This window comes from Nycticebus coucang, chromosome 12, assembly GCF_027406575.1.
Source record: "Nycticebus coucang isolate mNycCou1 chromosome 12, mNycCou1.pri, whole genome shotgun sequence".
In the NCBI taxonomy this organism is placed as follows: domain Eukaryota; kingdom Metazoa; phylum Chordata; class Mammalia; order Primates; family Lorisidae; genus Nycticebus; species Nycticebus coucang.
This window is the reverse complement of record NC_069791.1, coordinates 99,837,312-99,854,445: the sequence shown is the minus strand read 5'-3', so window position 1 is coordinate 99,854,445 and position 17,134 is coordinate 99,837,312. Positions and strand designations below refer to the sequence as shown.

At 55.2% G+C, this 17,134-nt stretch overlaps 3 protein-coding genes across 11 annotated transcripts; 2 read left to right on the top strand and 1 right to left on the bottom strand.

Moving 5' to 3' along the window:
* The first annotated feature begins 4,321 nt into the window (after nucleotides 1-4,321).
* On the top strand, nucleotides 4,322-12,566 carry BICDL2 (BICD family like cargo adaptor 2). Of its 4 annotated transcripts, none has more exons than XM_053554241.1 (10): nucleotides 4,322-4,480; nucleotides 6,032-6,327; nucleotides 8,728-8,943; nucleotides 9,085-9,201; nucleotides 9,284-9,430; nucleotides 10,449-10,640; nucleotides 11,039-11,185; nucleotides 11,613-11,743; nucleotides 11,959-12,075; nucleotides 12,162-12,324. In XM_053554241.1, the coding sequence occupies exons 2-10, from the start codon at nucleotides 6,046-6,048 to the stop codon at nucleotides 12,175-12,177; spliced, it is 1,365 nt and encodes a 454-aa protein (XP_053410216.1). In that variant the 5' UTR covers nucleotides 4,322-4,480; nucleotides 6,032-6,045; the 3' UTR covers nucleotides 12,178-12,324. The 4 variants fall into 4 exon arrangements, with proteins under 4 accessions (XP_053410216.1, XP_053410215.1, XP_053410214.1 ...); XM_053554240.1 differs by having other exon boundaries at nucleotides 4,368-4,480; nucleotides 8,731-8,943; nucleotides 11,959-12,079; nucleotides 12,162-12,566; XM_053554239.1 differs by having other exon boundaries at nucleotides 4,368-4,480; nucleotides 11,959-12,079; nucleotides 12,162-12,565.
* Nucleotides 12,567-12,646: 80 nt separating this feature from the next.
* Nucleotides 12,647-15,569, bottom strand: THOC6 (THO complex subunit 6). The gene is made up of 14 exons (XM_053554272.1): nucleotides 15,510-15,569; nucleotides 15,220-15,266; nucleotides 14,556-14,671; nucleotides 14,382-14,446; nucleotides 14,190-14,293; nucleotides 14,073-14,110; nucleotides 13,941-13,989; nucleotides 13,776-13,847; nucleotides 13,588-13,690; nucleotides 13,453-13,502; nucleotides 13,309-13,371; nucleotides 13,099-13,209; nucleotides 12,883-13,017; nucleotides 12,647-12,801 (listed from the first exon to the last, which is right to left on the bottom strand). The coding sequence occupies exons 2-14, from the start codon at nucleotides 15,256-15,258 to the stop codon at nucleotides 12,721-12,723; spliced, it is 1,026 nt and encodes a 341-aa protein (XP_053410247.1). The 5' UTR covers nucleotides 15,259-15,266; nucleotides 15,510-15,569; the 3' UTR covers nucleotides 12,647-12,720.
* On the top strand, nucleotides 15,220-16,951 carry HCFC1R1 (host cell factor C1 regulator 1). 6 transcript variants are annotated; one of them, XM_053554290.1, is made up of 4 exons: nucleotides 15,220-15,422; nucleotides 15,526-15,760; nucleotides 16,192-16,346; nucleotides 16,472-16,951. In XM_053554290.1, the coding sequence occupies exons 3-4, from the start codon at nucleotides 16,255-16,257 to the stop codon at nucleotides 16,713-16,715; spliced, it is 336 nt and encodes a 111-aa protein (XP_053410265.1). In that variant the 5' UTR covers nucleotides 15,220-15,422; nucleotides 15,526-15,760; nucleotides 16,192-16,254; the 3' UTR covers nucleotides 16,716-16,951. The 6 variants fall into 6 exon arrangements, with proteins under 6 accessions (XP_053410265.1, XP_053410263.1, XP_053410261.1 ...); XM_053554288.1 differs by lacking the exon at nucleotides 15,220-15,422 and adding an exon at nucleotides 16,070-16,126 and having other exon boundaries at nucleotides 15,532-15,760; nucleotides 16,218-16,346; nucleotides 16,580-16,951; XM_053554286.1 differs by lacking the exon at nucleotides 15,220-15,422 and adding an exon at nucleotides 16,070-16,126 and having other exon boundaries at nucleotides 15,532-15,760; nucleotides 16,218-16,346.
* Nucleotides 16,952-17,134: the final 183 nt, after the last annotated feature.

Below are 17,134 nucleotides of genomic sequence, written 5' to 3'. Positions count from 1 at the left end.
AAAAAAAAAAAGGGTGGCGCCTGTGGCTCAAGGAGTAGGGCGCCGGTCCCATATGCCGGAGGTGGCGGGTTCAAACCCAGCCCCGGCCAAAAACCACAAAAAAAAAAAGAAAAAAGAATTGAGATTTGTCAAGTGACTTGGAGTAGAATGAAAAAATGGAGTGTGGGGTGGTGCATGTGGCTCAGTGAGTAGGGCGCGGGCCCCATATATCTAGGGTGGCGGGTTCAAAACCGACCCTGGCCAAACTGCAACAACAACAACAAAAATAGCCAGGTATTGTGGCGGGTGCCTGTAGTCCCCACTACTCGGGAGGCTGAGGCAAGAGAATCACCTAAGCCCAAGAGCTGGAGGTTTCTGTGAGCTGTGAGGCCAGGGCAGTCTACCAAGGGCGACAAAGTGAGACTCTGTCTCTAGGAAAAAAAAAAAAGAAAGAAAGAAAGAAAAAGTGTAGTGTGATATTTAAATAAAAAATAAACATAGAAAAACTAGCTGGACATTGTGGCGGTCGCCTGTAGTCCCAACTACTCAGGAGGCTGAAGCAAGAGGATTACTGGAGCTCAAGAGTTTGAGGTTGCTGTGAGCTATGATGACACCACAGCACTCTACCCACGGTGACAGAGTGAGATTCTGTCATAAATAAAAGCCACAAAAGACTACATATGGTTCCATGTATAGAGTGTTTTGGAAAAGACATTATTACAGTGAAAGAAAGCAGATCAGTGGTTGCCAGGGGGTAGGGGTAGGGAGAGAGATTGACTGCAAAGGGGCGTGGTAAACTTTGGGGTGATTCGTCATGATTGTGATGGTAGTTATGCCACCACCCTCCCACACACACACCTGCACACATATACTGTATATAATTGTGTGTGTTTTTTTTTTCTTGAGACAGAGTCTCACTTTGTCACCCTTAGTAGAGTGCCGTGGCATCATAGTTCACAGCAACAGGTGCTGTGGGGGTCTTGCTGTGGCTCAGGCTGGTCTCTAACCTGTGAGTTCAGGCAATCCACCCACCTTGGCCTCCCAAGTGCTGGGATTACAGGTGTGAGCCACTGCATCTGGCATAAATTTTTCTTTTTGAGACAGGGTCTCAGTTCTGTTGCCCAAGCTCGAGTGTAGTGGCCTGGTTATAGCTCACTATAACCTCAAATTCCTGGGTTCAAGAGGTCCTCCTGCCTTAGCATCCCAAAGTAGGATTAAGGGCTTAATAAGTGGTATCTTATTTTGTTTATTTGTTTGTTTGTTTGTTTTGAGACAAAGTTTCAGTCTGATGCCCTGAGTAGAGTGCCAAATTTCTTTTTTCTTCTCTTTTGTTTAAAAAAAAAAAAAAACTCACTTTATCACCCTCGGTAGAGTGCTGTGGCATCACAGCTCACAGCAACCTCCAGCTCTTCGGCTCAGGCAATTCTCTTGCCTCAGCCTCCCAAGTAGCGTTTGTGACTACAAATGCCCGCCACAACGCCTGGCTATTTTTTGTTGCAGTTTGGCCAGGGTCGAGTTCGAACCCACCACTCTCGGTATAGGGGGCCAGCGCCCTACCCACTGAGCCACAGGAGCTGCCCTAGAGTGCCATATTTCAATATAGCTCAGAGCAACCTCAAACTCCTGGGCTCAGGCGATCCCCTTGCCTCAGCCTCCCAAATAGCTGGGATTACAGGTGCCTACTACAACAGTCGTCTAGTTTTGTTTTCCCTATATTTAGTAGAGATGGGGGTCTTGCTTTTGCTTAGACTGGTCATGAACTCCTGAAGCAATTTACCCATCTCAACTTCCTGAAGTGTTAGGAATACAGGTGTGAGCCACTGTAGTGACTGGCCAATACTACCTATTGTTCATAGATGTCATATATCTTGTAAAATCCTGGAGGCATGGGGTGCTTCTGTGGATCAGCAGGGAGGGTGGTGGCATCTGCTGGTGTCCTATTGGCCTCTGGATGTCAACATAGACTGCCCAGGCACTGTGAGATACAGGCTGAGGAGACGCTGCTCTAACACCCAGGTGAGATGTGCTCAGCAAATGGGTGGGTAGGTGGGGAAAAACATTGTAGGTGGAGCATGGGCCTGGGCTTCTTTGGGTGCCAGGCCAGAGAGCAGATGAGGGCTGGGTGGTCAACCCTCCCTACTTAGCCATACATGCCCCAGCCTCCCCAGGACTTTCCTGGGTCACTGTGTCCTTCTATCTGTCCTCCTCCTGGGGTCAGCAGGAGGCTATGTAGGGGAGATCTAGGGGGCTTCAAGCCCTACCTGAGTGGCCAGGACTCTTAGGTCCAGCAGAGAGACTGGAGGCCAGGACTCTTGGGTCCATAGAAGGTTGGAGATGAGATTCAAATGTCCAAAGAGTAACAACTAACAGATAGACAAGCCGGGATGAAGAGTCTGCAATGTACTCACAGACAAATGACTTTTACCTCTGAGCTTTACCTCTGAGATGGTGTGAGGATGAACTACAATGTGACATGCAGATAAATTGCCTCTGGTGGCCATGGGGAGAATTACCAGCAATGACTAATTGCTGGCACTTCACCCTCATGCCCCTACAAAATAGTGCACTATCACCCCCACTTTACAGATAGAGAAGCTGAGGGCTGCAGAAATTATTCAACTGAATGGCACAGGCATACATATCTGGTGAGTAGCCAAACTGGAATTTGAACTGAAGCCATGGCTTTGTCATGCCAGTACCCACAAACCAAGCTCCTTTGCTGTATTGTTTTATTAGTTCATTTCTGGTTTACAGGTCTACATTGCCTCCCATGTCCTGGGTGGACTGTGAACCTTCTGGGAGCAGGGCCTTGGTCATTTCATCTCCAGCCCTCATGGGTGTGGTGTGAGTGGGGCCTATGGTGACTGGCATTTGGAAGGGACACTGAGCTTATATGTTCCTGTTCCAAGGGGTCAGGTGGCAGCAACCCCTCCCCCGGGCTGGGACATCATCAGCCCTACAAAGACTACCAGGCCACTCCCACAGGTGCCAGGGAAGGTGGCTCTAAGGCAGTGGTTCTCAACCTTCCTAATGCCACAATGTATTTTCATTGTTACAAAGGGATCTTGACCTACAGGTTGAGAACTGCTGCTCTAAGGTGACTATCTGGCTCCCTTTGTAAAGGAATTGGCAACCTCTACACTCTCCTGGCAGGAAAGTTTGTCCCACTCCCAAGACCTAAGAATCCCAGCCTCAAACCCACCTTTCCAAGCAGTCTTTGTACCCCTTCTCCCATAAACCAGGAGAATCAGCTCCTACCCTCCTATTTTTCTAGAACCCAGGTTAATAGGCCTACAGCCATCTCAAGAGTCAGGAGTCCTGACCTCCAGCCAGAGGCATGTGTGGACCCAGCTGATACTCACAGGCAAAAGCTGTTGATGCATGATCCTCTCCAACTTCATTCAATGGTATTCTGTCAAAGCTGGAAATCAGCGAAGGAGGACCCACTTACACTGTGGAAACTGGCAAACACAGATCAGAGCTTTTGTTTTAGCTGGAGAGCCTATTGCTACAGATTTACCAGTACACCACTCTCCCATTCCTCTGCTTGTCCTGCTCTCCAGGCCAGGGCCCCCTGTCATAAGGCCCTGGGAGCCCTGGAGTTCTTTAGAAAACCATGAGGAGCTATTAGGCCATGGCTGGGGCATCACTCCACACTCAAGGTGCTCTGGGCTGGGCCCTGGAAACCAGCCCTGCATCTTCTCATCTCCATAAAAGACCTCTGTCCCAGACAGGAGCGTGGGGCCCAGCTCTGCACAACTCAAAAACTGAAAGACCCTTTGGGGTGGTGCCTGTGGCTCAGCGGGTAGGGCACCGGTCCCATATGCCGGAGGTAGTGGGTTCAAATCCAGCCCTGGCACAAAAAACAAACAAACAAAAAAAAAAAAACTGAAAGACCCAAGTTTGGAGCTACACAGACTCAAGCATGGCTGTGCCACTTTATTTTTATTTATTTATTTATTTATTTTTGAGATAGAGTGTTATTTTGTCACCCTCGGTAAAGTGCCACGGCCTCAGCCTCTCAAGTAGCTGGGACTACAGGCGCCTGCCACAGGCTATTTTTAGAGATGGTGTCTCGATCTTGCTCAGGCTGGTCTCGAACTCATGAGCTCAAGCAATCCACTGTCCTCGGCCTCCCGAAGTGCTAGGATTAGTCACTTTAGCTGTCTGAGCTACAGTGCCCTCATCTGCAGCATAGCAATCAGTGAAGAACATGAACCTAATTCCTCACTGCTGCTGTTCACTTTGGAGTTCTGCCCAGGGGACCCCAAGCAGGGTCTGCATACATTAGTCGCTCAGTTAAGACTGCCTGGTAAGATGGGCCTCGGACCAAGACGGAGGCGACTTTCCTGGCACCTACCTGGCCATTCCGGCCACCAGGGAGCGCTCCAGGCCCTCCCGCGGCACCGCCCCTTCACCTGTGCCAGCCGCGCACCTGGCGCCGCCTCCGGAAGAGGGGACTGGGACCACTGGGACCTCAGAGGGAACCTGACCGAGGCCGGTGAGCACCTAGGGGGCTTCGGGGGCGAGGCTCTTCGAGCTTCGGGCAGGAGTGGGCGGGCCAGGTCGGCGGGGGAGGATTGAGAGGGGTTGAAGGAGAAGCCAGGACGGGGACCTTGCCTGGGACTGTCGGGAAGCTGAGGGAACCGGCAGAAAGGAAGGTGGCGGCTGACGCCTGGGGCTAGGGGTCATGGGTCGAAGGCCCGGACCCGGGGTTGAGGTGCTCAGCGCCTGCTCGGGGAGGAAGGGAGAGGGGCAGGGACGCCGGAGTTTCCAGGGCGGGGGCGGGCGCGGGCCTATGATGGGCAGACCCTGGGAGATCCTGGGGGCTGCTGGATTGGGAGCGCCGACATCTGAGACCTTGGAGCAGGGCTGCGCTAGGACACCTGGAGAGGGGACTAGGTGGGACAGGTGTGTGCAGGGGTTGGAGAGCCTCGGGACGGCTGGAGCAGGTCAGCGGCTGTGCCTGGCCCTCCCTCCGGAGCCCCTGGATCCCCTGGCCCTGGGCAGCCCTAGGGGAGAGCAGGCCTCCAATCCCTAGGGCGGGGCGGGAAGTAAACAGAAACCCTGAGTGTTGGCTGCAGTGGGGCTGGCCTGCACAACCTGTTACCTCGCCCTGTCAGGGGCCTGATGCCAGGGCCCTGGGAAACTAAGGGTCTGGGGGTTGGGGTTCCTGGATCTAGAAGGGCAGGGAGCATAGGGAAGAACTGGGCCCTGCAGAAAATAGATGACTGGGTGAAAATCCAGGAAGAGTGGACATTGGGGGTGGGAACCTCAGTCTAGAGGGTGGAGGCCAAACCACCAAGGCTCTGAGGAAATAAAAGAATGACAGGACAGGACAGCTGAGTCCTGAGGAGCTGGGCTCCTGGGCTTCTGGGAAAGGAGGGTGCTGGATTCCTGCAGCAGAAGCTTCAGGACACCTCAGTTCCCAAGGGCTAGGGTACTGCATTCTTGGGAAGACAAAGGCTGCACTCATCCCTGAGCACTGGGTCTCTATCTGGGTTCTGGAACTTGCTTCCCAGATGGTGAGGGGCTGAGAGTTGCACAGCTGAGTTCTGGGAACAGAGTGCAAGGAACAGGGGTGGCCTGTAGTGCTAGAGTACTGGGCACTGGGACAAGGTTTTCTGGGGAGAGAGAATGTCTGGCAGAGGCCAAGGGAAGGTAGCTCATTTCCTTCTGCTTCGTGCCTCAGTTCCTGGGGACATTAACAGAGCTAGGTGACCAAAACACAGATAATTAACCCTACATGGGGGTGGTGCCTGTGGCTCAGTGGGTAGGGCACCAGCCCCATATACTGAGGGTGGTGGGTTCGAACCCAGCTCCGGCCAAACTGCAACAACAAAAAAATAGTCAGGCATTGTGGCGGGCACCTGCAGTCCCAGCCACTCAGGAGGCTGAGGTAAGAGAATCGCCTAAGCCCAGGAGTTGGAAGTTGCTGTGAGCTGTGATGCTATGGCACTCTACTGAGGGCAATAAAGTGAGACTCTGTCCAGTGGGGGGCAGCCCCGTCAAGCTGCAGAATGGAGTGTCCTGCAGCTATGTGTCCCCACAGATGCTGCAGGTGCCATGAGCTCTCCAGATGGGCCAAGCTTCCCATCAGGGCTACTCTCTGGGGGCACCTCCCCCAGTGGCGATGAGGGCTTCTTCCCCTTTGTGCTGGAGCGGAGGGACTCATTCCTTGGAGGGGGCCCAGGGCCTGAGGAGCCTGAGGACCTGGCCCTGCAGCTGCAGCAGAAGGAGAAAGACTTGCTGTTGGCAGCAGAACTTGGCAAGATGCTTCTGGAGCGCAATGAGGAGCTTCGGTGGCAGCTGGAGATGCTGAATGCCCAGCACTCAGAGCGTGAGGAAGTGAGTAGGTAGAGGGAGCCTGGAGGGAGGGCAGGTCCCAGAGTCCAGGCAGGTGTGCAGGTAAGCAGGGGGAGGACAGGTAGGCAGAGGAAGGACAGGGACCTGGGTGGGGGGATAAGGGAAGGAAGCCAGGTGGCGTGGAGGAAGGAACATGGGGCAGGCAGATGGCTATCAAGATGACTCTGGTACATTTCAGGGCTGGGCCCAGTCCCCCTGGCAGTGTTGAACATGAACTCTGACGTCAAGTCAAGACTTGGATAGACACCTGGCTATGTGACCCTAGGTCAGCTGTTGGTGCTCTCTGGGCCTCAGGTCCAGATCCTCAGCAGTGTAGTATAACCTCAGCCCACAGTTACTGGGTGCCCACTCCCTGCCCAGCATCAGCCTAAGTGCTTTTCAGGCATCATCTCACTTGTTTCAGGCTAAATGCTTTTCAGGCTAAGTGCTTTTCATCTCACTTGTTTGTTGCCCAGACAGTTGAGGTTGGAACAGTTCTTTCCTCTGCCCAGGTTCTTTTTTGGCCACATTCTCACCCAGGGCTCACATCTGGACCTCTAAACAACTTCCTATTTCTGCCCTGAGGCTACCTGGGTAGTTAACCACCTACCCTGTCCATAGGGCCCTCTTAGTGGGCATTTCAACATAAGTGGCACCTGATCCTATGACCCCTTCAGCTGCTGTCCCCATCCTTGTCTTCCCACCTGTGCACCAAAACCTGTATCTCTCCTAGACCTCTTGAGTGCACACTCTCCCGGCCCACATCTGCAAGCCCTGTTGATTTTTCTAAACTAGATTTCAAACCAGCTTCTCATCTCTGCAGCCTCTGTACTGGTCACAGCCTCCATCACCTCTGCCCCAGACACTGCAGCCACCTTCTTCCTGCTGATCCCCTGCTTCCACTCTCTTTCCTCCTAGAGCCCAGTGATCTTCAAAGAGTGTAACATTAGATCATTTCTCTCCTCACCCAGATTCTCCCAATGGCTCCCCATCACAGTTAGAATGAAACTGAAACTCCTCACCATGGCCTAAAAGTCCCGGATAGCCTCATCTCCAGCCTCATCTCAGCTGACACAGCCCTGCCCAGCCCTCCTCCATTGGGGCTTCTTTTAGTTCCTCCAGTAACTAAACCTGTGCCCCCAGGGCTTTGCGTTTGCTGTTTCCTAATAGTTAGTTGATTCCCTCCTGTCCTAGGAGAGTCAACTCAAACATCTCATCCCCCTTGAAGGGGCCACTTCTACTCTTCCTCGCTTCCCGGGTTTCTCTGCAGCCCTCACTGTCCCTCTGAAGTTAAAACTTGTGTTCATTGGACCTTGGGACTCTAAGGTGCTTGAGGCAGTGTACTTGGTGATCTTGCTTATTATTGATAGCTAGGAGGAGCTTAGGAAATAGTGGCTGGAAGGATAGACTTAGAGATATTAAAGGACTTGCCCAGACCACAAAGCCACAGCAGAGCTGAGCTTCAGCACGGACAATTGAACCCTGAATGTGCAAGCTTATTCCTGGGGCTGTTGCCCCCACAGTGGTTGATTAAGACCTTGCCGCCTTGAGTGGTTTCTCTGTCCTACTAACTTACTGTGTGTCCTTGGGCAAGACATTTAACCTTAGCTTCCTTATCTATAAACTGAGGATGTCAATGAGTCTCCCTCTAGTGGATGATGTGAAATAATGCAGATGATGCTTTAGCTGCAGGACCCTGGTGACTGCACAGCTGTGGTAATCAGCACCTGGGCTAGCCCCCTCCCTTCTGAGGGCCTGGAGAAGGTCAGAGGTTAACCCCTAACCTGTCTGCCTTCTCTGCCCTCATCTGTGCAGCCTCTGTACTGATCACAGCCTCCATCACCTCTGCCCCAGACACTGCAGCCACCTTCTTCCTGCCGATCCCCTGCTTCCACTCTCTTTCCTCCTAGAGCCCAGTGATCTTCAAAAGCTATGCCAGGGCGTCCCCCTACTAGTCAGACAGGTTTTGGGGCCAGGGTAGGTTAATTAGACCAAGGTTAATTAGAGGGAGCTGGGCAGAGGCCAGGCCTCCAGAGCCCCTGGCACACAGCAGGTGTGTGCAGCCATGGGCCGGGGCTTCAATTCTGCCAGACTCAGGCGCCAAAAACGGCGCTTTCGACCTCGGGTCCAGAAGTCCAGGCAGCAGCCAGAGGTGAGTGGGCATCAGGAAGACCCACACCCCTGCCCCTGCCCAGGGTTGCCCCTCCTGTCTGCCCTGGAACCTTCTCTCTACTGCTTCCCCCATCACCTTCTTTGAGTGTCTGGCTTTCACACTCTCTGACCCCTTTGTCCTGACTCTCTTGCTTTCAGATCTGTCTTAGACAGACACCCTTGGACTTTCTTTTTGGGGGGCAGTCTCATTTCTGCCCATCTGTCTCCATCCCTCTCCTCTGGTTCCCACAGCAGCTCCAGCAGGAGAACCATGAGCTCCGCCGGGGCCTGGAAGCCCGGGGGGCTGAGTGGGAGGCCAGGGCTGTGGAGCTGGAAGGGGATTTGGAGGCTCTGCAGGCCCAGCTGGGGGAGCAGCGCTCCGAGCAGCAGGACAGTGGGCGTGAGCGGGCACGGGCCCTCAGTGAACTCAGTGAGCAGAACCTCCGGCTCAGCCAGCAGCTGGCTCAGGTGGGACACAGCCTTGACCCCAGGGCTATGGGCAAGTTGGGGCAGGTGCCTGGGTTCTCACTGGGTAATGGTTGGGTGTGTTGTGCTTGGTGGTGAGGCTTGGCCCAACTGAGGCTTCTCTGCCCCTTCCCCTCTCCCTAGGCCTCCCAGACTGAGCAGAAGCTTCAGAGGGAACTGGAAACCATTCGGGGGCAGTGCCAGGCTCATGCCCTGGTTGGGGCAGAGCTAAGGACACAGCTGGAGAGTTTGCAGGGAGAGGTAAGTGCCAGCTAGGGTCAGGGGCCTAAGCCATAAAGGCTGGACTAGCATCCCTTGTCCCAGCTCTGATGCTTTTCCCCAGAACCAGATGCTGCAGAGCCGTCGACAGGACCTGGAGGCCCAGATTCATGGCCTGCATGAGGAGGTGGAGAAGGGCCAGGGAAGACTCCAGGCCACTCATGAGGAGTTGCTGCTGCTACGGCGGGAGAAGCGGGAGCACAGCCTGGAGGTGGGTGACCTGCAGGGCTGGGGGTTGCAACCAGCTGGACCCTTGGGAACAGCTTCAGGGCTTTCTGGGAGATAGGCCAGAGCTGGATCACTGGGAGCTCCAGCAGAGTCACAAGAGCATGGGCATTAGCTTAAGGGCAAATTGGAGCAATGGAAGGCTGTTGAGCAGGGAAAGATACTCTTAGAATACATTACAGATAAAGGGGATGAAAAGAGGGCGGCGCCTGTGGCTCAGTCGGTAGGGCGCCGGCCCCATATACCGAGGGTGGCGGGTTCAAACCCGGCCCCGGCCAAACTGCAACCAAAAAATAGCCGGGCGTTGTGGCGGCCGCCTGTAGTCCCAGCTACTCGGGAGGCTGAGGCAAGAGAATGGCTTAAGCCCAGGAGTTGGAGGTTGCTGTGAGCTGTGTGAGGCCACGGCACTCTACCGAGGGCCATAAAGTGAGACTCTGTCTCTACAAAAAAAAAAAAAAAAAAAAAAAAAGGGGATGAAAAGAAGGAGCATAGTCTGATTGAGATTTCAAGGTCTGTAATGTGGGGTCAGATTGCTGGCTTCTTATCTGTCTAGTGTTCCTTCTTAGCATGTGGGACAACCAGCCTCAGTTTCCCCATCTGCGACATAGGATGGTAATGCTATCTACTTCTGGGGCTGTAGCGAGGTATAAGACTGTGGTGAGGTACGAGGCTTAAAAGGAGGGTCAATAAATGCTGGACCAAGGCAGTTTGTGAGTCAGAAGGTAGAAAAAGTAGGGGCGGAGATGGGGCTCGGTGAGGTTGGACCAGGCCGCACCCTGCTTCATGGGCAAGGAAATTGGTATCTGCTGAGGGCAAGTGCTGGGCCCAAGGCTGCCCAGTGATCCAGGAGTAGGAGCAGGCCTGGGCTACTGGAATGTGGGGATGTATTGGGTTGCCTGGCCTTCCATGGTGCTCCAGCACTGCCCCCCCAACCATGGACCTACTGTGGAATGCAGACACTGGGTGCCTAAGTGAGCCCACTCAATACCTGCAACCATCCACAGCTGGAACGAGCACAGTCTGAAGCCAGGGAGGCACTGAGCGCACTGCGAAGATTGCAGAGGCATGTCTCAGAGCTGGAGGAGGAGTCACGCCTCCAGGACGCTGATATGTCAGGTGCCTCGCTACAGTCAGAGCTGGCCCACAGCCTGGACAGAGATCAGAGCCAGGATGTGGATGCTCATGGAGATGCCTCGGTGAGCCCATGGACTATTTACCTCTACCCATGTCATCAGGAAGGATGCAGGCTCTGCCTCCCACCTTCCCTCCTTTCCCCACGAGATTACACTGACTGGCTCGGCACCCATAGCACAGTGGTTACAAAGACAGTCACATACAGAGGCTGGTGGGTTCAAACCCAGCTCGGGCCAGCTAGAACAGCAATGGTAATTGCAACAAAAAATAGCCAGGCGTTGTGGCGGGTACCTATAGTCCCAGCTACTTGGGAGGCTGAGGCAAGAGAATCGCTTAAGCCCAGGAGTTTGAGGTTGCTGTGAGCTATGATGCCACGGCACTCTACTGAGTGCCTAATGAGACTGTCTCTCTCTCTCAAAAAAAAAAAAAGATTGCACTGACTGATTCCTTTGATCCACAGACCACCCTGTCCCCAGAGATCCAAGAGAAGTCCAGCCACCAGCCCTCACCCCAGGAGGACAGCTTAGAGTCCCCCAAGAAGCAAGCATCTCTGAGCCCAGAAGAGATAATGGAGAAGGAGGCAGAAGTGGCCAGGCTGCAGGATGAGGTTTGAGAAGGAGCACAGCAGGACCCTTCTAGCTGTCAGTTTCTCTTTCCCATATATACCTTCTAGCCTTTGCCCACTAAGCCCCCTAAACCTGGTTTGCCCTTTATCTCATCAATCTTGCCATCATGTTTCAAAGACAGTCTATATGCCACCTCCTCCAGGAAGATTTCCTGGACCACACTCCCTCCCCTTAGTCCCTCTGTGGATGCTTCTTGCATTCCTCCTGCAGGCTTATACCATCCCAACTAGCCTTCTCCCTTACCCACCCTGCACTAGCTTGGTGGACTCAGGATCACAGGGCCACTGTTTCTTGGGCGTTTGTTGAGCAGGCAGGGGAGGGCTGGGGGACAGCCAGAGCCCAGGCTGCTGGAAGGGGCTGGAAGGCCAGGAGGCCTATCTGCCTTGCTGTTCCCTCCTCTGTACACAGATCGCGCTGCAGCGAGCAGAATTGCAGTCCCTACAGGAGGAGCTGCGGAGGCAGAAGGAGCTGCGAGCGCAGGACGACCCGGAAGAGGCTCTGAACGGCGCCCTCTCAGATCGGGACGAGGCCGTGAACAAGTGAGCCTTCCATCACCCACCACCCACCACCCAGAACCGTCCTAGCCAGGCTACGGGCCCCCCAGAACATTCTGGCACTTCTGGGCTGCTAATTTTCCCCCACCCGTGATATGGGATATGACTATCCCCACTCCAACCCAGGGACCCGCCCTCTCGCCTGGGTCCATAAGGTCCCAGCGCCCCTTGGACCAGTTCTCCGCAATTCCCGCCCATAGGTCCCTGGCACTGTCCCTGGAGCTCAGCCGCGTCTCGCTAGAGCGAGACTCCCTGTCCCGGGAGCTGATGCGAGCCATCCGCCAGAAGGTGGCGCTTACGCAGGAGCTGGAGGCCTGGCAGGTCAGGCGGGGCCGAGGCGGGGCCGAGGCGGGGCCAAGGCGGGGGCTTCGTGCTGACTTGCCCCTCCGCCGACTTCCCACAGGACGACATGCAGGTAGTGATTGGCCAGCAGCTGCGCTCGCAACGCCAGAAAGAGCTCAGCGCGGCCGCATCGTCGATCCCCCGCCACACTGCGCCCCGATTCTCGCTACGCCTGGGTCCTGGGCCCGCTGGCACCTTCCTCGGCAACCTCTTCCGAAGGACCTGAGGGCCGGGCCTACGGGTCTGCCTTTGGCCATTCTGTGGCACACTTTCCTCCTCTGGGCAATGGAGCAACAGGGCCCAGACTGTCTTCCCATCGGGGCTGCTGCAGTCCCTGCTTCAGGAGGCTGGGCAGGAGTTCAGCGCGAGCAGGGGCCAGCTTTAGGGGCTAGAGGCCCCAGTAGGTAGCGGGGGCAAGTGGGGCAGAGCAGTTTATTTTTGGAATCTAAGTACTAGGGGAAGGGGTATTTATGTATCAAAATCAGAGTAATATATAAATCACTACAACAACTTTAGCCTCATTCTTGGGAAGGAAGTACATGAAAGAAAAGCCTGAAACTTTATTATAAAAAATGAAAAGAACACTCTAAAACCCTGGGATGTGGGGGTGTCAACGGAGGTCAGAAGGACAGGGAGAAGGCTCGGTAGCCCAGGTTGGTGAAGACATCCACCCGGCAGCTATTGCCTGCAGCTGTCAAGACCTGGAGGCAAGAGAGGCATGACTGACTTGCCCCACCTCCCAGGCCTCCCAGGGCCCCCACCCCAGTCACTGGTAGGCCCACCTTGCACTCAGGCGCTGCCGGCTGCTGGTTGAGGCAGAGGCTGAGCAGCCCTGGGGAGGAGCCAGGCACCTGGGCCTTGAGCTCCCCACTCAGCTGCCACTGGTTGACACAGCAACCCTGGCCTGCTGACAGAATCTGTGGAGGACAAGGGTGGGTTGGTTCAGAGCTACACAGTGAAGCTGGTGAGGGTAACACAACCGAGACGGAGGGCCTCACCAGGTCCTGGTAGAATGTGACGTGCTTCTGTGGTGCCCTCATGGGGAAGACAGTAGTGGGTGTGGAGGATCGAAGGTGCCAGAGAGTGAGCGCTGGGCCGCCTCCACACACCTGGGCAGGAAGGCAGGGGTCCCCAGCCACCGTAAGCCACAGGCCCACAGCTAATAGGCCCCAAAGCTACCACCTCATCACACGTTCTGCCCAGCTCACCATCCAGTCTGAGTCAGTTGCTAAGCAGCCGATCCAGCGCCCATTTTGGGGTCGTGAGCACTCCTGGTAGGGGAGAAGGAGAGGAAGAGGTGAAGACCTAGGGGACACTGAGGAGAGGAGAACAGGTGTGGGTCATGCTCTCACCTCATGCTTGTAGACCTCAATTGTCTGGACCTCCTTGGCCATGCGGAGATCTGTAGGGGAAGAACCATAAGGGGTACCCCATATGCCCTAGCCTCCCTCTCTACCATATTGCCCTCCAACCAGCTAATCCCTTACCCCAGAGTCGCACAGTCCCATCCTCTCCACCTGACAGCACCTCGGGGCTCCGTTCCCTCAGTGCTAGGCAATGGATATAGTCTGTGTGGCCCCGGAGGGCCCGCTGCAGGGAGAGGACAATATCAGAAGACCTAGAAAGAGTGCTTCCCCTGCCCTGGACCTACCACCAGCTCCAAGGCCCTGCTCACTGTGAAAGTCCCAGTTTCAAGGTCCATAGTGTGCAACTGACAATCTCCTCCAGCCAGGATGAGGGAATTCTCCTGAGGCAGGATAAGACTGGAAGTCAGTGTCAAATCAGGACAAAGGGAGGAGAAGCAAAGTTTGGGCCATGAATAGATACAAGGGGCATAGACCTTGGGAACCAGCAGCAAAGCATTGATCTCAGGCACTTCCAGGCTGGTCCTGGAGGAGGAAAGGCAGGCTTAGAATCAGTTAAGGGAGTATCTTCAAATCCCATGCCCTCTACTCACGTGGCACTGGCTCACCGGTATGGGGGCTGGTGATGCCATAGTTCCTTACAGCCCTTCATAGAGGAAACACCTGGTGAGCTAAAAGGCTCTCTGGGGCAGTGTACCCCAGCCTTTCCCTGCTCCTCTCCTCACCTTCTTGAGGACCTCCACCCAAAGCCAGGCCTTCACCTCCCCATCCCCAGCACTGAGCAGATGTCGTTCAGTGGAGACCATGCTGTAGATGGGACCATCATGGGCTAAAGGGAAATGCAGAACTTGAGTGAGCTTATCCTTCCTCCTCCTCTACCCCAAAGTACCTAAGTCTGACTCAATGGTTACACCTACCTTGGAAAGTCACCACGGGCTTTTTACTTTCCTCTTTGGCTTCTGAACTCAAAGCAGCAGACAAGCTGAAGAGGAGAAGGGAGAGGGCCCCAACAGTCAGAAGCAGGAGACATCACTTCCAGGGGGGTCAAGAACCACAGCTAAAGGGTAGTGGGGAGCAGAAGCTAAGGGTACCTGAAGATGGCAATCTGCCCATAATTATTGCCAGCTGCCAGGAACTTCCCACATGGTGAAATGCTCTGGGAGAAGATGGTCATATGCAGCCGCTGCAGGGCCTGAAACACCTCTGTCTGCAGGGAGAGAAGGGGCGAAGCCTGCCCAGGACATCTGAAACCTCTGCTTCCTATTTCCCCCACTGCAAGCCTGACCTCCCACTGTCCAGACATCTCAGTCATCTTTCAAGTAGATCCATCAAGCAGGCACCTGCCCATGCAGTTCCATGAGTGGCTCCAAGAAGAGGGTGAGAAGGAAGAGTGGAGTGACACCTAGTGATCTCTGAGCAGGCACCTAACCTCTCCTACCAGCTTCTTTAACTGTAAACCAGAACTCAAACGAGATTTTGTCACGATTAATGAACCAATGTATAAAAGAGCGTTGCTTAGGGCAGCCACAGAGAAAGTATTTTAAAAGTGGCACTATTACCCCGACACAGAAAAACATACTTTCAATTCCAATCTCTACCCTCTATGATGTTAGGCTCCTGAGACTCTTCTGGATTACTCTCCTACACCCACGTGAGTTCCAGTCCCATAAATAGCCTACGCAAAACACGGTTCAAGGCACGAGCCGGACATGGACTACAAACTCCAGAAGGCACCTTGCACCACAGTCGGCTTACCTGGCCCAGCGGCACGGTGAGTGGCACCGCTCGCTCCATCCTGTGAACTACAAGTTCCAGCGTGCTCAGCGCGCGACGGGACCTCACGAGTCCAGACGTGCCCGCAAACGGCTCCCTTCCACGGCGCTCTACCGCCTGGGCACTGCGGACTGGCCCAACGAGAAGGCGGCCGCCACGTACCTCCCCGAGTCCCAGGAGCCGAGGTGAGCGTCGCAAAGCCCTCTGACACTAAGAAGCGGCACCCACCTCAGCCCAGCTAACCCGGATCCCCTACCCCCACACCACCCCACCTTGTCCGCCTTCCAGCCGCGCGCCGCCCGACTTCTGCGCCTGCGCGGGAACCCAGCCACTGCGCGCGCCTGGAACCACACCCCCTCTCGTTTGGCCACGCCCCCGGAAACTCCGCCCCTGTCGCCCCGAGCCTCCCCGCAGGACCCTGAACCTCAATGATCCTACTGCAGCCCTCAGAACGAGACCCCCAGGGTCGGGCCCAGTGCCCCTCGCAGGCCACCTTGGGGGTGACTCGGGGCCTAGATGCCAGGTATGTGCGGGGGACCTGGGTGGACCTGATCCTGGGACGCAGGAGCATCGACTGGGGGCTCAGGCTAACATGCAGGATGACACGGGCTGGGGCGAATCCGCGGGTGGTAGGTTTGAGCTGAGATGGGGTTAGAGATGGGGCTCACGGTCAAGACTTCCGTTGTAGGCTGAGAGAGGGAGGGAGGTGACTTAGGCCTAAGCTGAGACAAGGATAGGCTAGGGACTCCTGGCTGACGCTGCAGGCTCCGGCGGGCAAGAAGCAGCCAAGAGAGCCAAGAGGGTGAAATGCACCTAGCTCTCTTTTTCCCAGCTCCCCTCTCCAAGGAGCTGTGCTTATGAGCGCCAAGCACCGCCTGGAGGAGGAGCAGTGATTTTGGGGGCAGGAAGGAACTTCCAACAAGATCTCTATCTATAGTCTCTGGTCTCCTACAGGCTGCCTCTCTCCCTGTTCTCCCCAGGGAGACCCTGCACAAGCAGTTCATTTCAGAGGAGAATATGGCCACCCACTTCTCTCGACTCAGCCTGCATAATGACCACCCCTACTGCACACCCTCCTTGGCCTTCCCCCCAGCCCTGCCCCCACTCAGGTAGGCAACCCAAGTTGTTGGGCCTTCTAAAGGGTCACACCCAATTCTCAGAGCTGTCCTCCAGGCCCAACCTTATTGTGCTATTTTTAGCTTCTAGCTGACCTCTGTGTTGTTTTCCATCTTAGCTCCTTGGAAAGAGCTGGGAACCCAAGAGCTTCTGAGAACCTAGACCTGGTGGGAGGTCACTCAGCCAGGCCAGCCTCAGCCCTATGCCCTGTCACATCTTCTTCCAGGAGTCCTTGCTCTGAGCTGCTTGTCTGGCGATACCCTGGGAGCCTCATCCCTGAGGCCCTCCGGCTGCTCAGGCTGGGGGACACCACCATGCCCCACTACTCTGCAGCCCCAGCTGGGGATACAGTGGAGCTCTGAGTGCTGGTGGGCAGTGCCTTTCCCACTTTTCATCTTCCCCACAAGAGAAGAGACCACTGACCCCCACAACGAAGGGAGAAGTTGCTTGCCTATTCTCCAGAAGGTCCTGGTATCAGGACCTTCCCCCAACAGAGGACACTGAGCCCAGCGGAGCCTGGGAACAGGAAGAGCAAGAATATGGGAAAGGAGGCACCCTGCCCCCAAGTGAACTGAATAAAGATTGATGAGCAAAAGAAGGCTTCAGTCTGGAACCTGGGGCCTTTGGGGTGGGTGGGGAGGGCAGAGGCACTGGATTCTGGGGTTTCTCCTCAAGATCTTCCCTGGAAAACGGTTAAGGCCAGCCAGGTCCTGGCAGGCTGGGCTCCAGGCATTGAGAATGTATGAGTCAGAGCCTCACCCCCGCCCCCGTGGCTGACTCA